The sequence below is a fragment of the Anser anser genome (genome assembly GCF_964211835.1).
Source record: "Anser anser genome assembly, chromosome: 1".
Taxonomy (NCBI): Eukaryota; Metazoa; Chordata; class Aves; order Anseriformes; family Anatidae; genus Anser; species Anser anser.
Genome location: NC_139720.1, coordinates 92,197,417 through 92,214,233, shown reverse-complemented (window position 1 = coordinate 92,214,233; position 16,817 = coordinate 92,197,417). Strand labels below are relative to the sequence as shown.

The window sequence follows — 16,817 nt, the reverse complement described above, 5'->3', positions numbered from 1 at the left end:
GTTTCCTAAGCACTGGTGAAGAGACTGCTACTTGAAGCTTTGCTCCCTACCTTGCTAGGCTTCCCCTTTTTAGCTTAATGAAGATGATTAAACCATTACAGCCTACCTTCCTTTCTTCATACTGGCATGCTTGGACGCACAAGAACATTTATTTTCCACTAGACGTGGTTAAACTGCAACTCCTGTTACAGTTGGGCATTGTTGAAGAAATTGTTTTAAATTTGTCTGGTATCTTCCTGATGTTCAGTCTAAAAAGCTTGTCCTCTTCTGTGCTGTGCTGAATGACTTGAACTGACGTCATTTTTATGGTCACAAAGGCAGCTGATAGCTCTTCAGTTTTGAGTGAGACCAGTAGCTATTCACTGGGCTCTTCAGTTCAGCATTTTTAACATAGACCTGCCTCTGTGATTTGAGTACAGGTTTGGCACTAGCATTTCCCAAAGGGACTTCTGTCTTGCCCTACCCATCTTTGTTTAGCATAGTATTAGGAGAGAGATGGGTTGAAGGCATTCATCTGTTTTCTTCAGCTGTTTTCGCTTTGATTGCATATTACTATTAATTGCATATTATTATACTGCAGCATTAAAATCGGGATTAGCAAGAAACTACCAATCTCCAGCTGCAAGCTTTACAGAAATACTGATGGTTGACATAAATGAACAATGTCAGAGCAGAGTCAGGTTTTTTAAATCCTTGCCTTCCAGACTGCACTCTACAACCCAAGAAGAAACCAAGCATAGCTGGGGGAGCAATAAGAGGATTGCGTGTACTCTGCAAACCTGCAGGGTAGGGTAGACTGTCCGTGCTAACTTTAAACAAATCTAGCTCAGGAAACGATCTAGCACAGAGCTCTAGATGCTTTTCTTTCCAAGTCATTTTTGTGTCCATGGTATAAGTATGCTGAAAGGTCCAGCTCCTCATATCATGCTCAACTCCTCTTGTAAAAAAAAAAACGAAAACAAAAAAAAAACCACAGCCCTGTAGTTGTGCATACACTAAAGGCATGTGGGAAGGTAACCACAGAAATCTTTGCAGGACTGAACACTATCTGCAGGATCTCATTTAATTTCTAGGTAGCGTTTTCCTGAAAATCTACAACATTCTTGAACGTAGCACAGTGTGAAAACAGAAGGGATATGAAATGGATTAAAGATACGATTAAAGAAAAACAGAGGGAATTAAACTTATTTAGCCCTGTCCTTTCTGCACTGAAAAATAAAGGTCTGGTTTAAAGCATTCATATGGGTATACCTTTGTCAGTGGAAGCAAGGGGTTGCTCTTTCAAAGGAAACAGAGAATGAAGAATAGGTTGGCTACTCAGTTGTTGAAGCGTGGACTCCTTTCATCTCTGGAGTTTAATGCAAAGGGTCTTGTTGGTGAAGCCTTTAGTCTTGTATGATTTCCTCTGAGTTAGGTTTTATCTCTGCTTGAATAATAAACTGCAAAGAATATAATGAAATAATTTATCATCCCAATTTCCACCAGGACGGGTAGAGAAGAAAAATCCTCTTGAGGAAAGCAATTCTTCCCTTCAACACCCCCTCTTCTTACACACAGGGAAAAAAAAAAAACAGCAGACACCACCCCACTCATTCATTATTCATCCTTAATCCTTCCCTATTCAAAGTTGTATGGCAGCAATGTTACGATGAAGTGATAAAGAGCTTACTCCGGAGTTAGAGGAGGAAATAATCATAGAGGACTCTCCCATGTCTGAATTTGTCAGTCACCTTCTACTATTTCTTAGTGAAACACCCAGCTATCGTGTATTCCTTTAACTTCATCTTTTACAATTTTTTAAACCATTTTATTTCTTTAATTTTTTAACTACTGCCTCTTTTATTCTACCTTTCAAGGCTTTATGTTAGCAATTTCTTGAGCCTTTTGGATGTCTACAATGTGAAAAATAAAACAAATTTAAAAGATAGCTGTCTGTTGTATTGACCGATCAACTTAATTTCTAGTGACCTGACATAGCTCATAATATAGTACACATGTAGCTAAAAACATCCATGGGTTTCTTTCTATCAGATGTTGTTTATTGTTTAAAATTAATGTTTTTATTAAATGTAAAAAAGATGGCTTGCATTCCTAAAATTAAAACCATTATAAACTCAGTCAAACTAGAATTAAAAAGCACTGTCAAAGTAGTATCTAATTAGAGCAAATCCCCAAATCATAATTAGCAAATACTGTTGGACTACAACCAAACCATTACATTAATACATAATCAACACTTATGAATTCCCAAATAAGAAATCTAGAGAGAAAGCTGCCCATTTAATTATACATTCCAATTAAGATTTTGGTCTCAGTCAGTACAGTAAGCGTATCTGAATATCTCACTACTAACCACACTGAATTACTTGAAAGTCACATTTATAGTCATTGGTGCTTCTACTTAATTGGACTGTTATATGGCAGATCTTGTTGCGATCGCTCCTGCACTCTTTAAAAAAATTTATAACAAAGCTCTGTTCTGCAAAAGTTTAGCATATTTGGGTAAACACTGAGAAAATCTCATTGAAGTTCTGTGCTTTTTTCAAAATAAAGGTCACGCACAAATCCAACAAATCCTTTACACAAGAAGATACGAAGATGGATTTAAGAACATAAATGAATTAAGTTTTGGAACATTCCCAAATGCTTTTATACACACACTAGATCTGATCATATTCTTATACTATAAAACATTAAAAGGAAAACAAGGTCCCACTTAAAAGAGTGAAGGGCAGCAGACAGCAAGACAAAAATGTGTTATATCTATTCTCTTCAGCCAGTCTGCATGCTCACAGCATTTAAAGAAGCTAGAAAAAGGTAAGAGTTTATAATAGCCATATCTAGCCAGTACGTAAACAGCAAATGTATACTGAAATAGGGATGAAGTCCATGCAGATTGGTTGGCTGTTGTACATAATTAGTGAGGTTTGTGCTCTTGCATGACTTGCCCAGTCTCAATACAGGAGATGGGTCTTGTTCAGTGCTTAACCCTTCTGAAACAGCAGTGGCTGGCACTCCAGCTTGAGTTTTGCATGTCATTTTTTGCTTGTCCTGCCACCCGTAAAGTGAACAAATGGGTCTTAGGCATTTCTTGAAAATGGGAACAAAGAATGAAAGAAATGGTGGGCTAAATGTAGACACGGTAACAGCAGTGAAAGGACTCTTAAAAAGAGAGAGACTGTAACCTGATGGGTAGTAAAGAAAATGAGTTGAAAGTGCTGCAGAGGAGAGAAGATGCAGGCATTAGGAAAAATTATGTAATTGTTCAGGAGGCAGTGCATCTGGGAAAAAAACAACCTGAGGACTTGATGAAGATACCATGAGTACTCCCAGTTTCCAAACAGGTTAGAGAAGCCTCAAAGAAACGGCCTGGGCATTCCCTTTGTTGCCAACCCTGTCTTTCTGTAATCACAGATGATGTAGGCCTCATAATACTTTTATTACAAGAGAAAATCTATCCCACATTGAATTTGTGGACTAGTGATACCCTGTGGTATCACTAGTGGTATGGTTTATTAAATCACTGGAAATCACAGAATCATAGAACAGCTTGGGTTGGAAGGGACCTTACAGACCACTCAGTTCCAACTCCCCGCCACGGGCAGGGACACCTCCCACCAGCCCAGGTTGCCCAGGGCTTTGTCCAACCTGGCCTTGAACACCTCCAGGGATGGGGCACCCACAGCTCCTCTGGGCAGCCTGTGCCAGTGCCTCACCACCCTCTGAGTGAAGAACATCCTCCTGTGGCAAGCAATTGATGACTGTACACTGATCTCAGACTTCAGAAATTTAAGCACTGCCAGTGATTGCTGCTTGGCCAATTTCTGCATGAATAAGAGTAAAATCAGTGTCTAGTCAGGTGAAAACTTGTGATTAAGTTCAACTTCAGGATGGAAAGTTGCTTTGAGGTGCCAACACTGGTACTGTTGAAAAAGATTCAAAGTGTTCCTTTCACACACCGACTTTATGTAAGCAGTGTTTCCATCACAGTATTTTATCCCGTGTTTACTTTCCTTTATTCTCATCTTCAGATGCAATCTAGTTCAGCTTTTGTATTTGCTGCCTTTGTTGGTTTTTGTTTGTTCGCTTGTTGTTTTGTTTTTTGTTTAAGCGTTATTGTTTTATAGAAGGCAGCATTTCCTTCTGCTTCAGGGAGACAACACAGGGTAGTGACTATAGAGAGAAGTCTGAGGGTCATTCGGGAATTTCTGAATTCTGCTTGTGATTCTGGCTATGAGCTAAGATAAGCTTATGTGAGGACTGTAACCATTACTGTTCCTTAAATGCATTGTGTCCACTGGCTTCCTGTTGGCATCTTCTGTTGTAGAGCGTTTTACACTGACTGATACCACGCTCCCACTGAAATGCTGCTGCCTGTCTCACAGTTTCTTTTGTAAATGTTAGAAAGTTGAACCTCCTAGGACATCTTTAGAAGCTGTTGCTACTATTCTCCTGCAAACCCCTGCAGCATCCAGATGAAATCTTGTCATGGGTTATGCTCGGAGTACCTGAGAGGGAAGGCTTAGTACATTATGTGGATACTTACAAAACAGTAAATGAGCGTAGCCAGTAGTTGAATTATTCTACATTTAAATGTGCATTTTTGTTCTTTTTCAGCCATATTCTTAGAAGACAAAAATTCCAGTGAGCCTGCCTGGAAAAATAAAATTTCTATATCTGCCCTAAACACTCCAGAGCCAGCAATGATGCACGAGCCTTTAGTTGGGAGCCAGAAAAGGAAAGCAAGGAAAACTAAGATCACTCATCTTGTCCGAACAGCAGATGGTCGAGTGTCACCAGCAGGAGGGACACTGGGTAAGGAAATGATAGTTTAAATTTTGTTAAAATTGAATAGTTGGAGATGGTATGAGAGTACAACCAACTTATCAGGAAGTATTGTTCAGCCAGCACAGACTCAGACCTGCTCAGAAAGGTCATTCAATAAAATGCAGACATCGATCAACTGGGAAATCAGTGTGTCCATTACATCTAACCTCTTTTTATTTGGCTGCCCACATCTGTCTTCTCTTCCTGGATATTTCTCTCAGAACCACGAGCTGATTACGAAGAGAAGTGGAAAAGAATTAAGTTTCATTGTTTCTTTCCAGTCCAGCGAAGAAATTATACTGCAGCTAGTTACCTGACATAAAAACTAGTTCTATAATATGACAGTCAGTGCCAAAGCCCTTGCAGGAGTCCTCAGCAGTTAAGATAATCTTTCAGGACTTCTGCATCTTAAACACACCCAGAGACACAAGCTCTCTTGTCTGACCCAAAGGATCAGCTGAATCCAAAGTCAGTAAACTGCTTCATAAACCTCAGTATGCTTCTGCCGGTAGCTTGGGTCAGAAGAGGTTGGCAGCATGAATAGGATTACACTAGCAAAATCGAAGCCCTAAAGGTAAAGATGCTGTTAAAACCAGAGTGGTCAGTACGTGGATGTGCTGCTGTGAACTTAAGGGCTGTTCAGACTTGCAAGCTTAACTCTCTTTTGTTTCAGAGGAGAAGCCTAAAGATCTGCCACAAAGTAGTCTTCAGAAAGCCTCAACTGCAGAAACAGATTGCAACAGCGAATGCTCCAGAAATGCAGAGACAGAAGAAAATCATAGTATTACGTCAGATATGCCAGCAGTGTCTGCGTTTTTTAGCTTAGCTGCTCTGGCAGAGGTAGCAGCAATGGAAAATGTACACAGGTATGGTTTTATGGTTTTCTTTTCTCATTGTTGCCACCGTGTTTGGAAAGCAAGCAATATGCAGTGTTTAATTTGGCCTGTTTCTTCCTCCAATGCTTTCTCTGAATGTGTGTTTTCTACCACTAGCCTCATAGTATTAACTTTTCACCTACATGACAATGTAATCTATTTCAATAGTCAGTAAAATGATCCTCCCCAGTAAGCTTGCCTCCCAGTTTTTGTATGTAAACCATTTGATATGCTCCTTGAGATCCTAATGATGAACAGTTTCTAATTTTCAGACACCATTTGTCAGATAACAGTGGACTTAAGTAGTTACTGCATGCTGATTTGTACGTCTCTGTGGCCTAAGACTGCTGAGAGAATTTCATATAACTTCAGCAAAAGTTCTTATTCTGAACTTGACTGAATGAAGCTAACTCATTATTTTTACTCTTCTGCTTTGCTGTGTAGGAGGCAAAGCAGCTGCAGCATGTCCTCAGGGCAGAACAGTTCCGGGTGATGGAACGGCATGTTTCTTTGGGCTGGTCCTCTCGGTGTAGGAGCTAGGCCATCCGCACAGATGGTGTGGAGAATGCACAGGTTCCTTAGGCCCGTTGGGTCAATTCAGATGTTCAGATCCTGCGTTCTAGACCTGTGATGGGAGGAAACGAATGACGGCAAGTCCTCTATGGCTCTTAATTACCTGGTGTTGTTCTTCGGTGCTCCACTGTGTTGGAGATGATGCCCCATCCTTTTCTAGAGTGGAAAGTCAGTGAGGAAATCCTGGGCCACTTTGAAAGCATCACAGCCTCTGCAAATGGCATGTGACAGATCGCTGGCTACCTAAGGAACTCCACAAGTTTTCTCTGTTTCTCCCAGTTTTGCAAAACATCTTTCTGCTATTAAGACAGCAAAAGTATGAACTCGTTTCTGTCTTCTTCTGTGGTTAGAAGGCACAAAGTGAGCCTTGGGGAAGGGACTTCTGCTATCACTTGCAGCACTGTGGTTTCATTGATTTCCAGTGATGGTATGACAAGAATTGCACAAGAATGGCAGGATTTGCTTAGTTAGGCTTTTGTCTTGTTTGTTCTTCTAAAAAGATTTGTGTTCCATTTTTCCCATTTTTCTCCACTAAAGCAAAAGTCTTGAACTAATGCTTTACGGACCTTTCTGTTCGGGTCCTTCTTACCTAGTCCCATGTTTTGTCATCTCATTGTGCAGTTATCACAATGCAGCACCTTCCGTGAGGCCTGAAAACTCCAGACTTGCAAATGTCTAACAGCTGGTGCAAATTCCAGCTTCTAATCACCAGGGAAATGAAAACAAGGACTCTTTCCCAGTAGTAGTTTAGCCGTACATCTCTGGCAGACTTGGCAAATCAAAGTCGAAACAGAAACCTAAATCTGATGGGCTGGATGCTTCGCTAACTTCTACTCTGTTGACTGGTTGTTATCTTTGCAGCTTACTTCTTTATTTCCAAATAACTGGAAATGGGAAGAATAGCATTAGAGGTTTGCTTGATGTGTTTTTTCAGCGTCTGAATTCAATTATTAAATAATTTTGCAAAGCCTTAGGCCCTGGAAGCCAGACTTCTTTCTAAGTGTAATTAGAGCTTTTCTGGAAGTGACAACATGGTTTTCATTTGAATGTTTCTGTTTAGCTCTGGGTAGAGTGCCCTGGTTAAGCCTTGTGAATGCCCTGGTTAAGCACTTGTGAGCCTGAGCTGCATTTTGTGCTAAGGCTACTTCACTGCACTCCTGGTGTGCAAAGCACGTTGGTGCCCACGTTTCTGCAGAGGTCTTAGCTCTGCCAGAGTGAGGTAAAGTGGTCTTCGTGTAAATAAGAAGTAGGCCCCAGATTCACGTTGCTGTAAGTGACACATAATGTAATGAAAATAGAATCTGACTTGAGAGATTAGATAACAGGCGGTGATGTGCTTTGTGTATTTTAAAAAATTGTGCATTTTAAAAAGCAAGCTGCAAAGGAGTTCTCCCAAGTCCATCTGCTTCAATGACTGATGTTGATTTCCAGCATGTAATTCTGGTGCAGTTTATTTTTACGATATCCTGTGCCAGGGGATCATTTGTAAATTAACACTGCTCTAGTAATGAAAGAGTTGTGCTGGGCTGATGAAGTGTTGAAGTCATGCAGCTTGGACTAATCCCAACATGTAACTCTGCTGGTGGGTATATTTCCATATTGCTTAAAAGCTGGCTATTGCCTCTCATTAACGTGACACACGCCTCTCTGCATTTGCCATCTTTTGCTACACATGAGCTGCACTCTCCGCTTCTGAGGGCTGAAGCCACTCACTTAGAAAATGAGTAACAGCACTTGTGTGCTCGTGACGTACTCTTTGGCCATACATTTTGTTTTGGGTAGTTAAATACCATCAAGACTTGGTTTTGCTTGACTTTGCATTGTATTGCAGGTTGTCCTCGGGATATTTTCTTACCATTGCAGGAATACCTATAAAAAGAGTGCATAACCAGCAGTATGTGGACACCTGTAGCAGTAGGGAGTTACGGTGTTGTAACATCGGGTGTTAAACCATATCACATGCTGCTTTCTGTCCTCTCTAGTCTGATAAAAGCAACTCCCATGCTCCCAATAATGATGGGTGGCTTTTCTTTTCTTCTTTTGCAGAAGTCAGAGGGCCACACCTCTCCCACATGATGGACAGCCAAATGAAATGTCTCAGGCTCCAGTGCTTATTTCCTGCGCTGACCAGTGAAGCTCCACTTTATTGTAAAACATTGTGCTTTACCTAATATCCTAGCCTTGTCTTTACCAAGGGAAGCTAGTCAGTCCATGTGATGGAAACTATAGACTGCAAGCAAGTGCTTATTGCTCTGAGTGGCCCAGAATTCACTGGAAGCCAGACATTAGCAACTTGGGCCAGGTCCTCAAATCGGAACCCAGTGTGTAGGAGGGTGATATTACTTGTCTATTAATGAAGAGAAATGGAATGATCCCAGAGCTTGCTTTCTATTGAAGGCTTTTAAACAGTAAATAGGTGGTTGATGTGAAGAAGGCTGCCTTTACTGTTAGCTCACACAGCATCTCTTTTACCAACCAGAGAGTATGGCAACTAGTTTCATATAATACCTAGTTCAATGAAAATGAAAAAAAAAAGAAAAAAAAACAACAACGAAAACACTGACGCACTGCACTAGTTATTATTAGATATTCTTAGTCATTTTTGTACATGAAGATTTAAGTTCTAAGATGGTTTATATTAATAGGTTATGCCTACGTTTATATTGTAGAATGAATTTAAAACCTGTTCCAGAGAACTCAAGGCAGCCTGGACAGATGTACCATTGTTAGCGGTGTTTGGGCAGCCACGTGGTCCAGATGTTCTGCACTTTTATATTCGCCACCAGAGTGGTAGAGTTTACTGGCAAAAATTCTGACAGGCTATGTTTGGGTTTTGTTTCTTTTTAATTTAGCTTTGAATAACCAGGATGATGTGCATTAGAAAAAGGAGTGGTGTATGGAAAAGAAAAATACTACAGATAATTGACTTGTCTTTTATGCCTTGGAGGGTTCCTTTATTTTTGCATAGATATCTGAGTGACTTGGTGAAACTTTCCTGTAAACAAAAAGTACTGCAAATATGTTTTTCAAAAGTGACCTTAGTATTATTTCACCATTCTGAAGAACCTAAAAGCATGACTTTTCAATATACATGTACACTGATACACGTACCTTTTACATTTTGCAAACACTGGCGTTGTTGTAGTTACTATGCACAGTCTCAATCAGCTTCAGAGTTTTTATAAAGGGCCAATTACGGTTTATGTTGGTCAAGGGGCAAGTTTTATGCAGATAAACTACAACTGAAAAATAATGTTTGACGGAATTCAGACTACCAAACAGATCCATCTGCCAGTTTCTGTCTTTGCTTATGTTGAATTTTTGTGGTTTGCTCTCATAAATACATCCCAAAAGCCAGGCCAAGTGTATCACTTGGCCTGTTATCTTCACTATTTTGACTTACACTATTGTATAACCAAGCATTGATTCCTACCAACAGATGCAAAATGATCACTAGTAACTAATCTAAAGCTACAAATTCAACAGGGTACTTCTTCAATAGCACAAGATGTTTCCCTACTTTTTGCATTGTAGCACAACAATTTACCAAATTGGACTCCAGCAATAATTTTCTATTAGTCTTCGTCATACTGGCTGAATTTTTGATAGTATTAGATTGAGTTTGAAGTTCTTTGAATTAAGTCTTTAAAAGATGCGAGTTTACATCATTCTATCAGGCATTCTTATTTATACTTGACTGAATTGATAATGTGTTTTGGGGTTATTTTGTAACTAATTTGATGTAATAGCCATATGGACAGTAACTCTATTAATGCTTGCTAGGTTTAGCCTTTCATTGTTGTAGTTAAGTGAAAGTCTTTGGTTCATTGTTGGGAAACAACATACAACATACCACACAAGTTGTAACAAAGGATTAAAGGTTTGACATAGGGCGGACAGCTTGGAAAGTCTCACTAAAACGGCACCATCAAAGATGCATGTGTTGGAAGAAGGGAACAACAGCAAAAGAACAACAAAATTTAAGAGCAAATGAGTCAGTGAAAAGGCTTTTTAAAAATTCAGGTGAATATATGACTAAGAGCCCCTCAAATGCCATTGCAGCCTATGGCAGTATTTTTAATAAGATTTTATTAAAGTTTTATAAGTTATTTTAACAAGACAGGAAAAAACTTAAGACTTAAAACTATTGGGTCACAGCAAGGTGGCTGTTGGAGTTTTGGACCACTTTATAATTAGCTGAAATCCAAATATGTTACAGTGCAGGCCGTTCACGTTGACAATGGTACTAACTTATTTCTCTAGAAACCTTTAGAGTAGATATATTTTTGTCAAAGCACCCCATTCTTCCTCAATTTAAATTTCAATATTGTTCCTGAAGATATTTCTGTATATTAATGGTACCTTTTTTAAAAGAAACAGAAAATTACTTTTTTCTATATGAATTAATATCTTACTTGATCTGCTTTTCCTTGACTTTCCCTTAGAGAGGGGGTAGGGTTGGGTCAGTTTACTGGATATGACTGTTTTCAGATACTTATAAACCTTTTTGTAGATATGCTTAATTTTTAAGCGATTAGGCACTGAGAGTAGCAGAAATCCTGCAAAGCTTTATAGTTCACTAGGCATTTGCCTTTGTTGGTTCTCTGAGTGACGTCTTGATTTCAGTAGCTAGAATTTTCCCTGAATCTACTAGAAGGGGTATCAGTATTTTCAGGTAACAAAGTCTGTTAGCACAACAAAAATTTCAGACCAATATCTTACTGTATTGGGGGTTGGGTTTTTTCCTTGTTTGTTTTGTTTTAATTTTTATTAATTTCAGCTGCTTTCATTTTGGAAAATCATATTGCTATTGTGTGTACTTCAGTATACCAGCAAACACTGTTACCCGTTAACACATTGTCCACAAATGCCTCTAGAGAAGAAATTGTTGCACCTTATGTATATCTCAAGCAAACCAAAATATGCTTTTCTGCTTTGTTTATTCTGAATATGTTGTATCATACTTTACTGAACCCGTTTTAACTTAGCTAAAGCTATCAATATTTATGCATTTCACATTATTTTCTGGATCTGAACCTGTGTATAAATCTTTCTTTAAAAAAAAAAAAAAGAAAAGCAATTACCGTAGTCGTCCTCTATCACTTATCCATGGGAGTGGGGAATCTTGTCTCAAGTGTAAAATGCAGTACTGTCCCAGTTTTCCTTAGTTTTTATTTATTTAGTGACCTTTGATACTTCATATATAGTTTTTAGGTATACAGAATATATTGTCATAGCCGAAGCTACAGATCTAAGCAGCTGGGAGAAATTTACTGTAATGTCTTCTTAATTGTTCTAGTACTGTATACAGATATGGGAAAAATGTTCTGCAGAACATTTGAGATGCAGATTCTTATCCCCACAGTAGGTTATTTTCCAGATATTAGACCAAATCAATCAAAAACATCCATGGTGATTACTTAATGCTCTGCGTATGGCAGGAATTACCCCTTGAATGTGCTGTGATTTCAGAAATAGAATATATTTATTTAAGATGACTGAATGCTCTTTTATACTAATACGATATCCCAAAGTCATGTGCAAAAGATTTCTCATTAGTTTGGGTTTCTGTTTTATAGCATTGGTGCATGACTTTCGACATTGAAGTGACGAGCGTTGTTGGAAAGGGGCACAGGAACAAGGGATAGGTAGAAGCACGTGAACTGGCGTTCAAGTTCCACCGTTGGTCTTTACTGTTTGGGTGAAAGAGACCTTTGTAGCACAAGGCTGAGGAGCACTCTGCAGTCTGTGTCGAGTAGAAACCCAAGGGAGCTGTAACAGCATCAGAAGGAGGGAATGCCTTATAGTTTGGATGCCGTCTTTTGGAACAGGATATTAAATTGAAGCAGTTTCACTTTCTGCTGCCTGTTTAGCTACTGTACAGATACTGGAGCAGGCTGAAGGCTACGGCTGTAGACATGGAACAGCAAGGAGAGGATAAAAGGAAAGCTGGCCTTTGTTCTCAGTAGGGTGAAGTTGTGGCAACAAAGGGATGTTAGGAAAAAAGATAGATATGTGTGTGTGTGCGTGCGTGTGTACATTCTGCAACATAAAAAAAATAGTAGGAAAGACAAAAACATCTTGGGTCTACAAGAGCCTATAATGTATGTTGATCCTTTGAGTGCACTCCCTTTTTTGAATGCTGAGTCTAATATGGCTACCTCTCCTAAAAGACTACTTTCGCTAACTTCCATTTGCTTTCAGGCTTGATCATGTAATCTTTTCAGCCACTGATACCATTTGTATATCACTGTATGCTTTACTTTCCAAAAGCAACTTTTATACAGAGCTGACAACGTAAGGCTGAATATACAGTGGTAGCCAGACTGTGTTGCTGGAGCATTTTTGTTTAACCTCTGCCATAGTCATATGGGTTGCAGGACATGGGCCTGCTAGTTGGCTCAGCGAGGTCGGGTTTTGTAACAGCAGAAAATGCAGTGCTCGTCGGGTTGGAGTTCAGATGTTCCTAGTGGTAATGCAGTAAGCCAAATGCTGCTCTTGAAAATTATTCTGGAGTTTACGTTTGCAATCCTAATTCCACAAGGAAACATAACTGTGCAACTTTTGTGTTGTATACCGTACATCATCCACTAGATGCTGTTTGTTTGCCGTGCTTGTTTGCTAGATCATAGAGTTCATAGGTCTGTTTGCCATGTTTTGTACTATTTGTGGCATTCTCCTTACCTTGTACATATTGTGGAACTATCATCCAAGGCTGCCAGAACATTGAGTCATTTTCAGGACACTGAGAACCGTGAATGAGTGCATTTAGGCTGTGAAAGAGTTTTTGCCTCCTCCCCTGTATTTCCCAATAAAAAGGCACAGTGAGGTTTATTCTCTCACCTAACTACTATTATAATCATTTATATACTCAGTATTTTCTACTGAATCGACAACTTTGACGAAGCTTATAAAAATGGATGTATATTTTATGTTCACCCACTGATTCTTCTAAGACAGACACCTAGGAAGAGCTGACTTGAGATCTCCACTCAGCAACACACCTAAGCTTCACCATAAAACCATCCTTATTTGAGGGGTAACGTTGTTGTTTGCACTGTGACAGTGCAGGAGCCCCAGTTATGGACCACTGTGCTCTCAGAGTTGAGCTTGGGCTTGCGTGGTGTTTCTGGGCAAGGCATGTTATTTTACCTAGGGTAAAATAATCATTGGCACAGAGTTTTAAAAACACATGCAGTAGCGGAACATTTGTTGACTTCTTCCAAAGAATTATATTGTAATTTCTGGGTCTTGACTGTTACCGTATACCAGCAGACCCACGCTGTACTCTACTGGAAAAAATACATCTGCTGTCACAATGTACAGGCGAACTAACATTCTGAATGTAATGGTCTAATCTAATCTTCTAACCTGTACAACTGAAACTTTATTTTCTCCCATGCACTGCAACGCTTTGATCAGTGGTTTGAAGGTGACAAAAGAGAGAGAGGGGGGTGTGTCTGTGTATGTATATGTATGTGCACACACACATTAGTGTGCAGTGACTTGCAAGACGTTACCTCTATAAAAGCATTCCCATGTTAGTTCATAAACCAACATGAGGTTTCTCAGACAAGTTTTCAAACTTTCTTGGTAGATTTCATTCTCTTTCTTTCACATTACACCATAAGGTGTGATTTCAGAAATGTCTGAAAAAAATTCAGACGCTATGAAAACCTTCTTCCTCAGCAGTGCTTGCTTTCCACAACCGGTCTCTGTCGACTGCTTTAACACAACCGATTTGCTCTGATCTCTCTTCCTAGGGCCCAGTCCTTCAACTTTTACTCTCATACATAATTCCACTAAATTTTGACCCAGTATTTGGCTTTATTCTCTCCAAAGCTTGGTGTAAACATGCCTTATAATAGTTCATCTCCATCAGTGGTATAACGGAGCTACTGCCTTCTTAGATGTGTGTAGTTAAAAGTCAATAAGCACATTTATAAAATGTCATACTTTCTTCAAAAACCTCTATCTAATTTGATATTTTTAAGTGCACATGTTAAGTCATGTGTATAACATGCTAAAGTACATTAAACTGTGATCATGAAACTGAATAAAATATTTAATAAAATATTTGAAATATTTGAAAAGGACCTTCAAATAGATTTCTTTATGTTCATTCTATTTTGGTTATCTAGTGTGTGCCTGTAAACAGTTTCCCATTTAAAACTAATGATTGCAAATAAATACTATTAAAACAGAGCTTCTTTGATACTTCACCTGCTTTACTATCAAGTGATTGTTTACTCTAACACAGGGCTGAGTTAATAGTATTTGCAGAATTTTTTTTAGCTAGAGTATGAATTTGTTGGGTTTTTTTTTCTTTTTATACTTAAAAAGAAACAAGCTCATTTCCCACCTGGAAATGGAAGATGCCAAAAACCAGTGGAGGACCCTCAGAACTGTAAGCTGTAGTTTCCCGTCAGATCATCCATTCAAATCTACATGACTATAAAGATGCTGCGTATTTTACAATGAACCTATGCCCATGTATTCTTGCTTAAACATGGGAGCTTCCATTTTATTTGTTTTAAATTCTGAGCCTGGTTCAGCACTTTTGACATTGTTGGAAAGATCCACAGACAAATAGTGCCACAGAATTCATTGGATTTATACTGGCATAAAGCTGGAGATTGTGGAATAGGGAGAGGCAGGACTCAGTGTAGTTAGGCTGTGGGAAAAGAGTTTGCCTTTTCTTCTTAAGCTTTCCAGGTTTCCACTTTGTGTTTCTGGATTTTTTTCTTCACGCAACTGGAAAGCTCATTTATAGCCCACACAAGTATAAATGAAGTCATCTCACATAAAGAAGTCCTTGCTACATTTTCGGTCTTTGGACACGAAGAGAACTCCTCAGAAATGTCTTCTGTTTTAGAAATAAGTAGTAAACATCATCAGTATTTAAACTTAAAGGTCCCCACTGCTTTGGAAACTTATTTAACTAGGCCTCTGTTCTACCCCTATGTTTTACCTTTCTTTGTTTAGGCTGGAAAATTAGACTGTGGGAGATCTTGTCTTTTCCTGTCCTTGGACACCTGAAGATTGCTTGATTGCAAGGATCACAAGAAGACCCAAGTACAGCCTGCATGAAACCAGTAGAAACCAGTTGTTCACCTGGGAGCAGAACTCGTCTCTGAGTCAAAAGTAGCAGAAGGGAAGCCTTTACTCTTTGGTTTGTTCGGTTTGCTTTTTTTTTTTTTTTTTCTGCCAATTGTGTGCCATTTACTCAGGGAAGAAGAAACGTATGCAATCTTGCACTGCCTTTACTGGGTATGCATCAGTTGTCTGCAGAGAAATACTAGGAACGGAGGAGCTTCAGCATTGTAGTGATCACACTTGGGAAAGGGAGAGAAGAGCTCTGATGCAGCAAGAAAAGAAAGCTGCAAGAAATCTCACAAGTGAAGATATTTTCTCAGTATAGTATGCCCAGTGAGGGACATTGAAGTCACTATTTCTTTTTTTTTAATTACCAAATTACCTTAAAACTTAGTCATTTTCAGTATTCAAACTCCCACCTTTTGTTAAACTGCTCTCATTTTGTTCTTCCAACAAAGCATCTGCATAATGCAGCTCACTCTCAGCACATCCAGATCTGGTTTGTTTACCCAGCTCTCGTGTTGCTTCTTGCAGCTGCAAGGCATTACACTGGCACTCTTTTACCTGTCAGGTGAGACAAGTTTCCACTTGGAGGCGCAGGTCAGAAAGACATCCTCCTCCTGCTAAGGTGGCGTGCTTCTGCCAGGCATTACGACATTCTCCATCAATTCTATTTGTTAGATTATTACCATTTTTCATCACATTTTTTTAACGTGCAGCTAATCCTGCTCTGAAGCAGACCTTTCTATTTTTTTTAAGTGTGAAAATATTAAGTGAGGCGCAAGTTATACTTGAGCATAGCATAACCATTATATAGCGCGTGGAACTGCCGGTTCTTCAGGAGGACACTAGCACTTTGTAACAAAATACAAGATAACGTTTCTATATCTGCTGCAAAGTTATGTTTTGTTTTGTTTTCAAAAATAAAACCTGTAAGATATAACGCCTACCATCTATTCAGTGTGAACTTCTTTTTGTGGACTGTTCTTGGCACAGAAACAGTAAGAAATTGAGCTCTAATACAGTTGCACTTAAAATGTGCTCTAGATTTCAGCTACCCTGCATTAGTTACTTCCTGACAAGGGAAGGTGCATTAGATCTTCAGCAGAAGTAAACAAGCACAGGATGTACCTGTCTGTACCCCAGCTGAAACTCTGGTTGAAAATCCAGTCTATATAAATCAATACCAAAAGTTTGTTCCATACAAATAAATAATTCAGCCTATTTGTTGGCCTGGGAAATAAAAAGAACTAGTTGAAATAGACCCCAAAATCAAACCAGTTACACTGGCAAAAAATTTGTTTTGCTAAATGCAAACACCTAGTACTTTAATTCAGTATATCTGCATGGCTTACAGGAAAATGTCTTCCAGATTTTCACATTCCTTTCTGAGGCCGAGGCTGTCCCTGCAGGAGTTTGTTAACGTGCTATGGAGGCACTTGGTGG

At 39.2% G+C, this 16,817-nt stretch overlaps 1 protein-coding gene across 42 annotated transcripts in view; it reads left to right on the top strand.

Annotated features, from left to right (window-relative positions):
• The window catches only part of BBX (BBX high mobility group box domain containing), a 138,441-nt gene extending 122,123 nt beyond the window's left edge, over positions 1-16,318 (top strand). For 40 of the 42 annotated variants that reach the window (XM_083817239.1, XM_083817231.1, XM_083817251.1 and 37 more), the window contains 3 exons: positions 4,618-4,815; positions 5,501-5,693; positions 8,322-14,368. In XM_083817239.1, coding sequence (XP_083673365.1) covers positions 4,618-4,815; positions 5,501-5,693; positions 8,322-8,409 — 479 coding nt within the window. In that variant the 3' untranslated portion in view covers positions 8,410-14,368. Of the gene's footprint in view, positions 1-4,617; positions 4,816-5,500; positions 5,694-8,321; positions 14,369-15,260 lie in introns of those variants that run through there. The other 2 variants (XM_083817219.1, XM_083817241.1) reach the window with 2 other exon arrangements.
• The last annotated feature ends 499 nt before the right edge of the window (positions 16,319-16,817 follow it).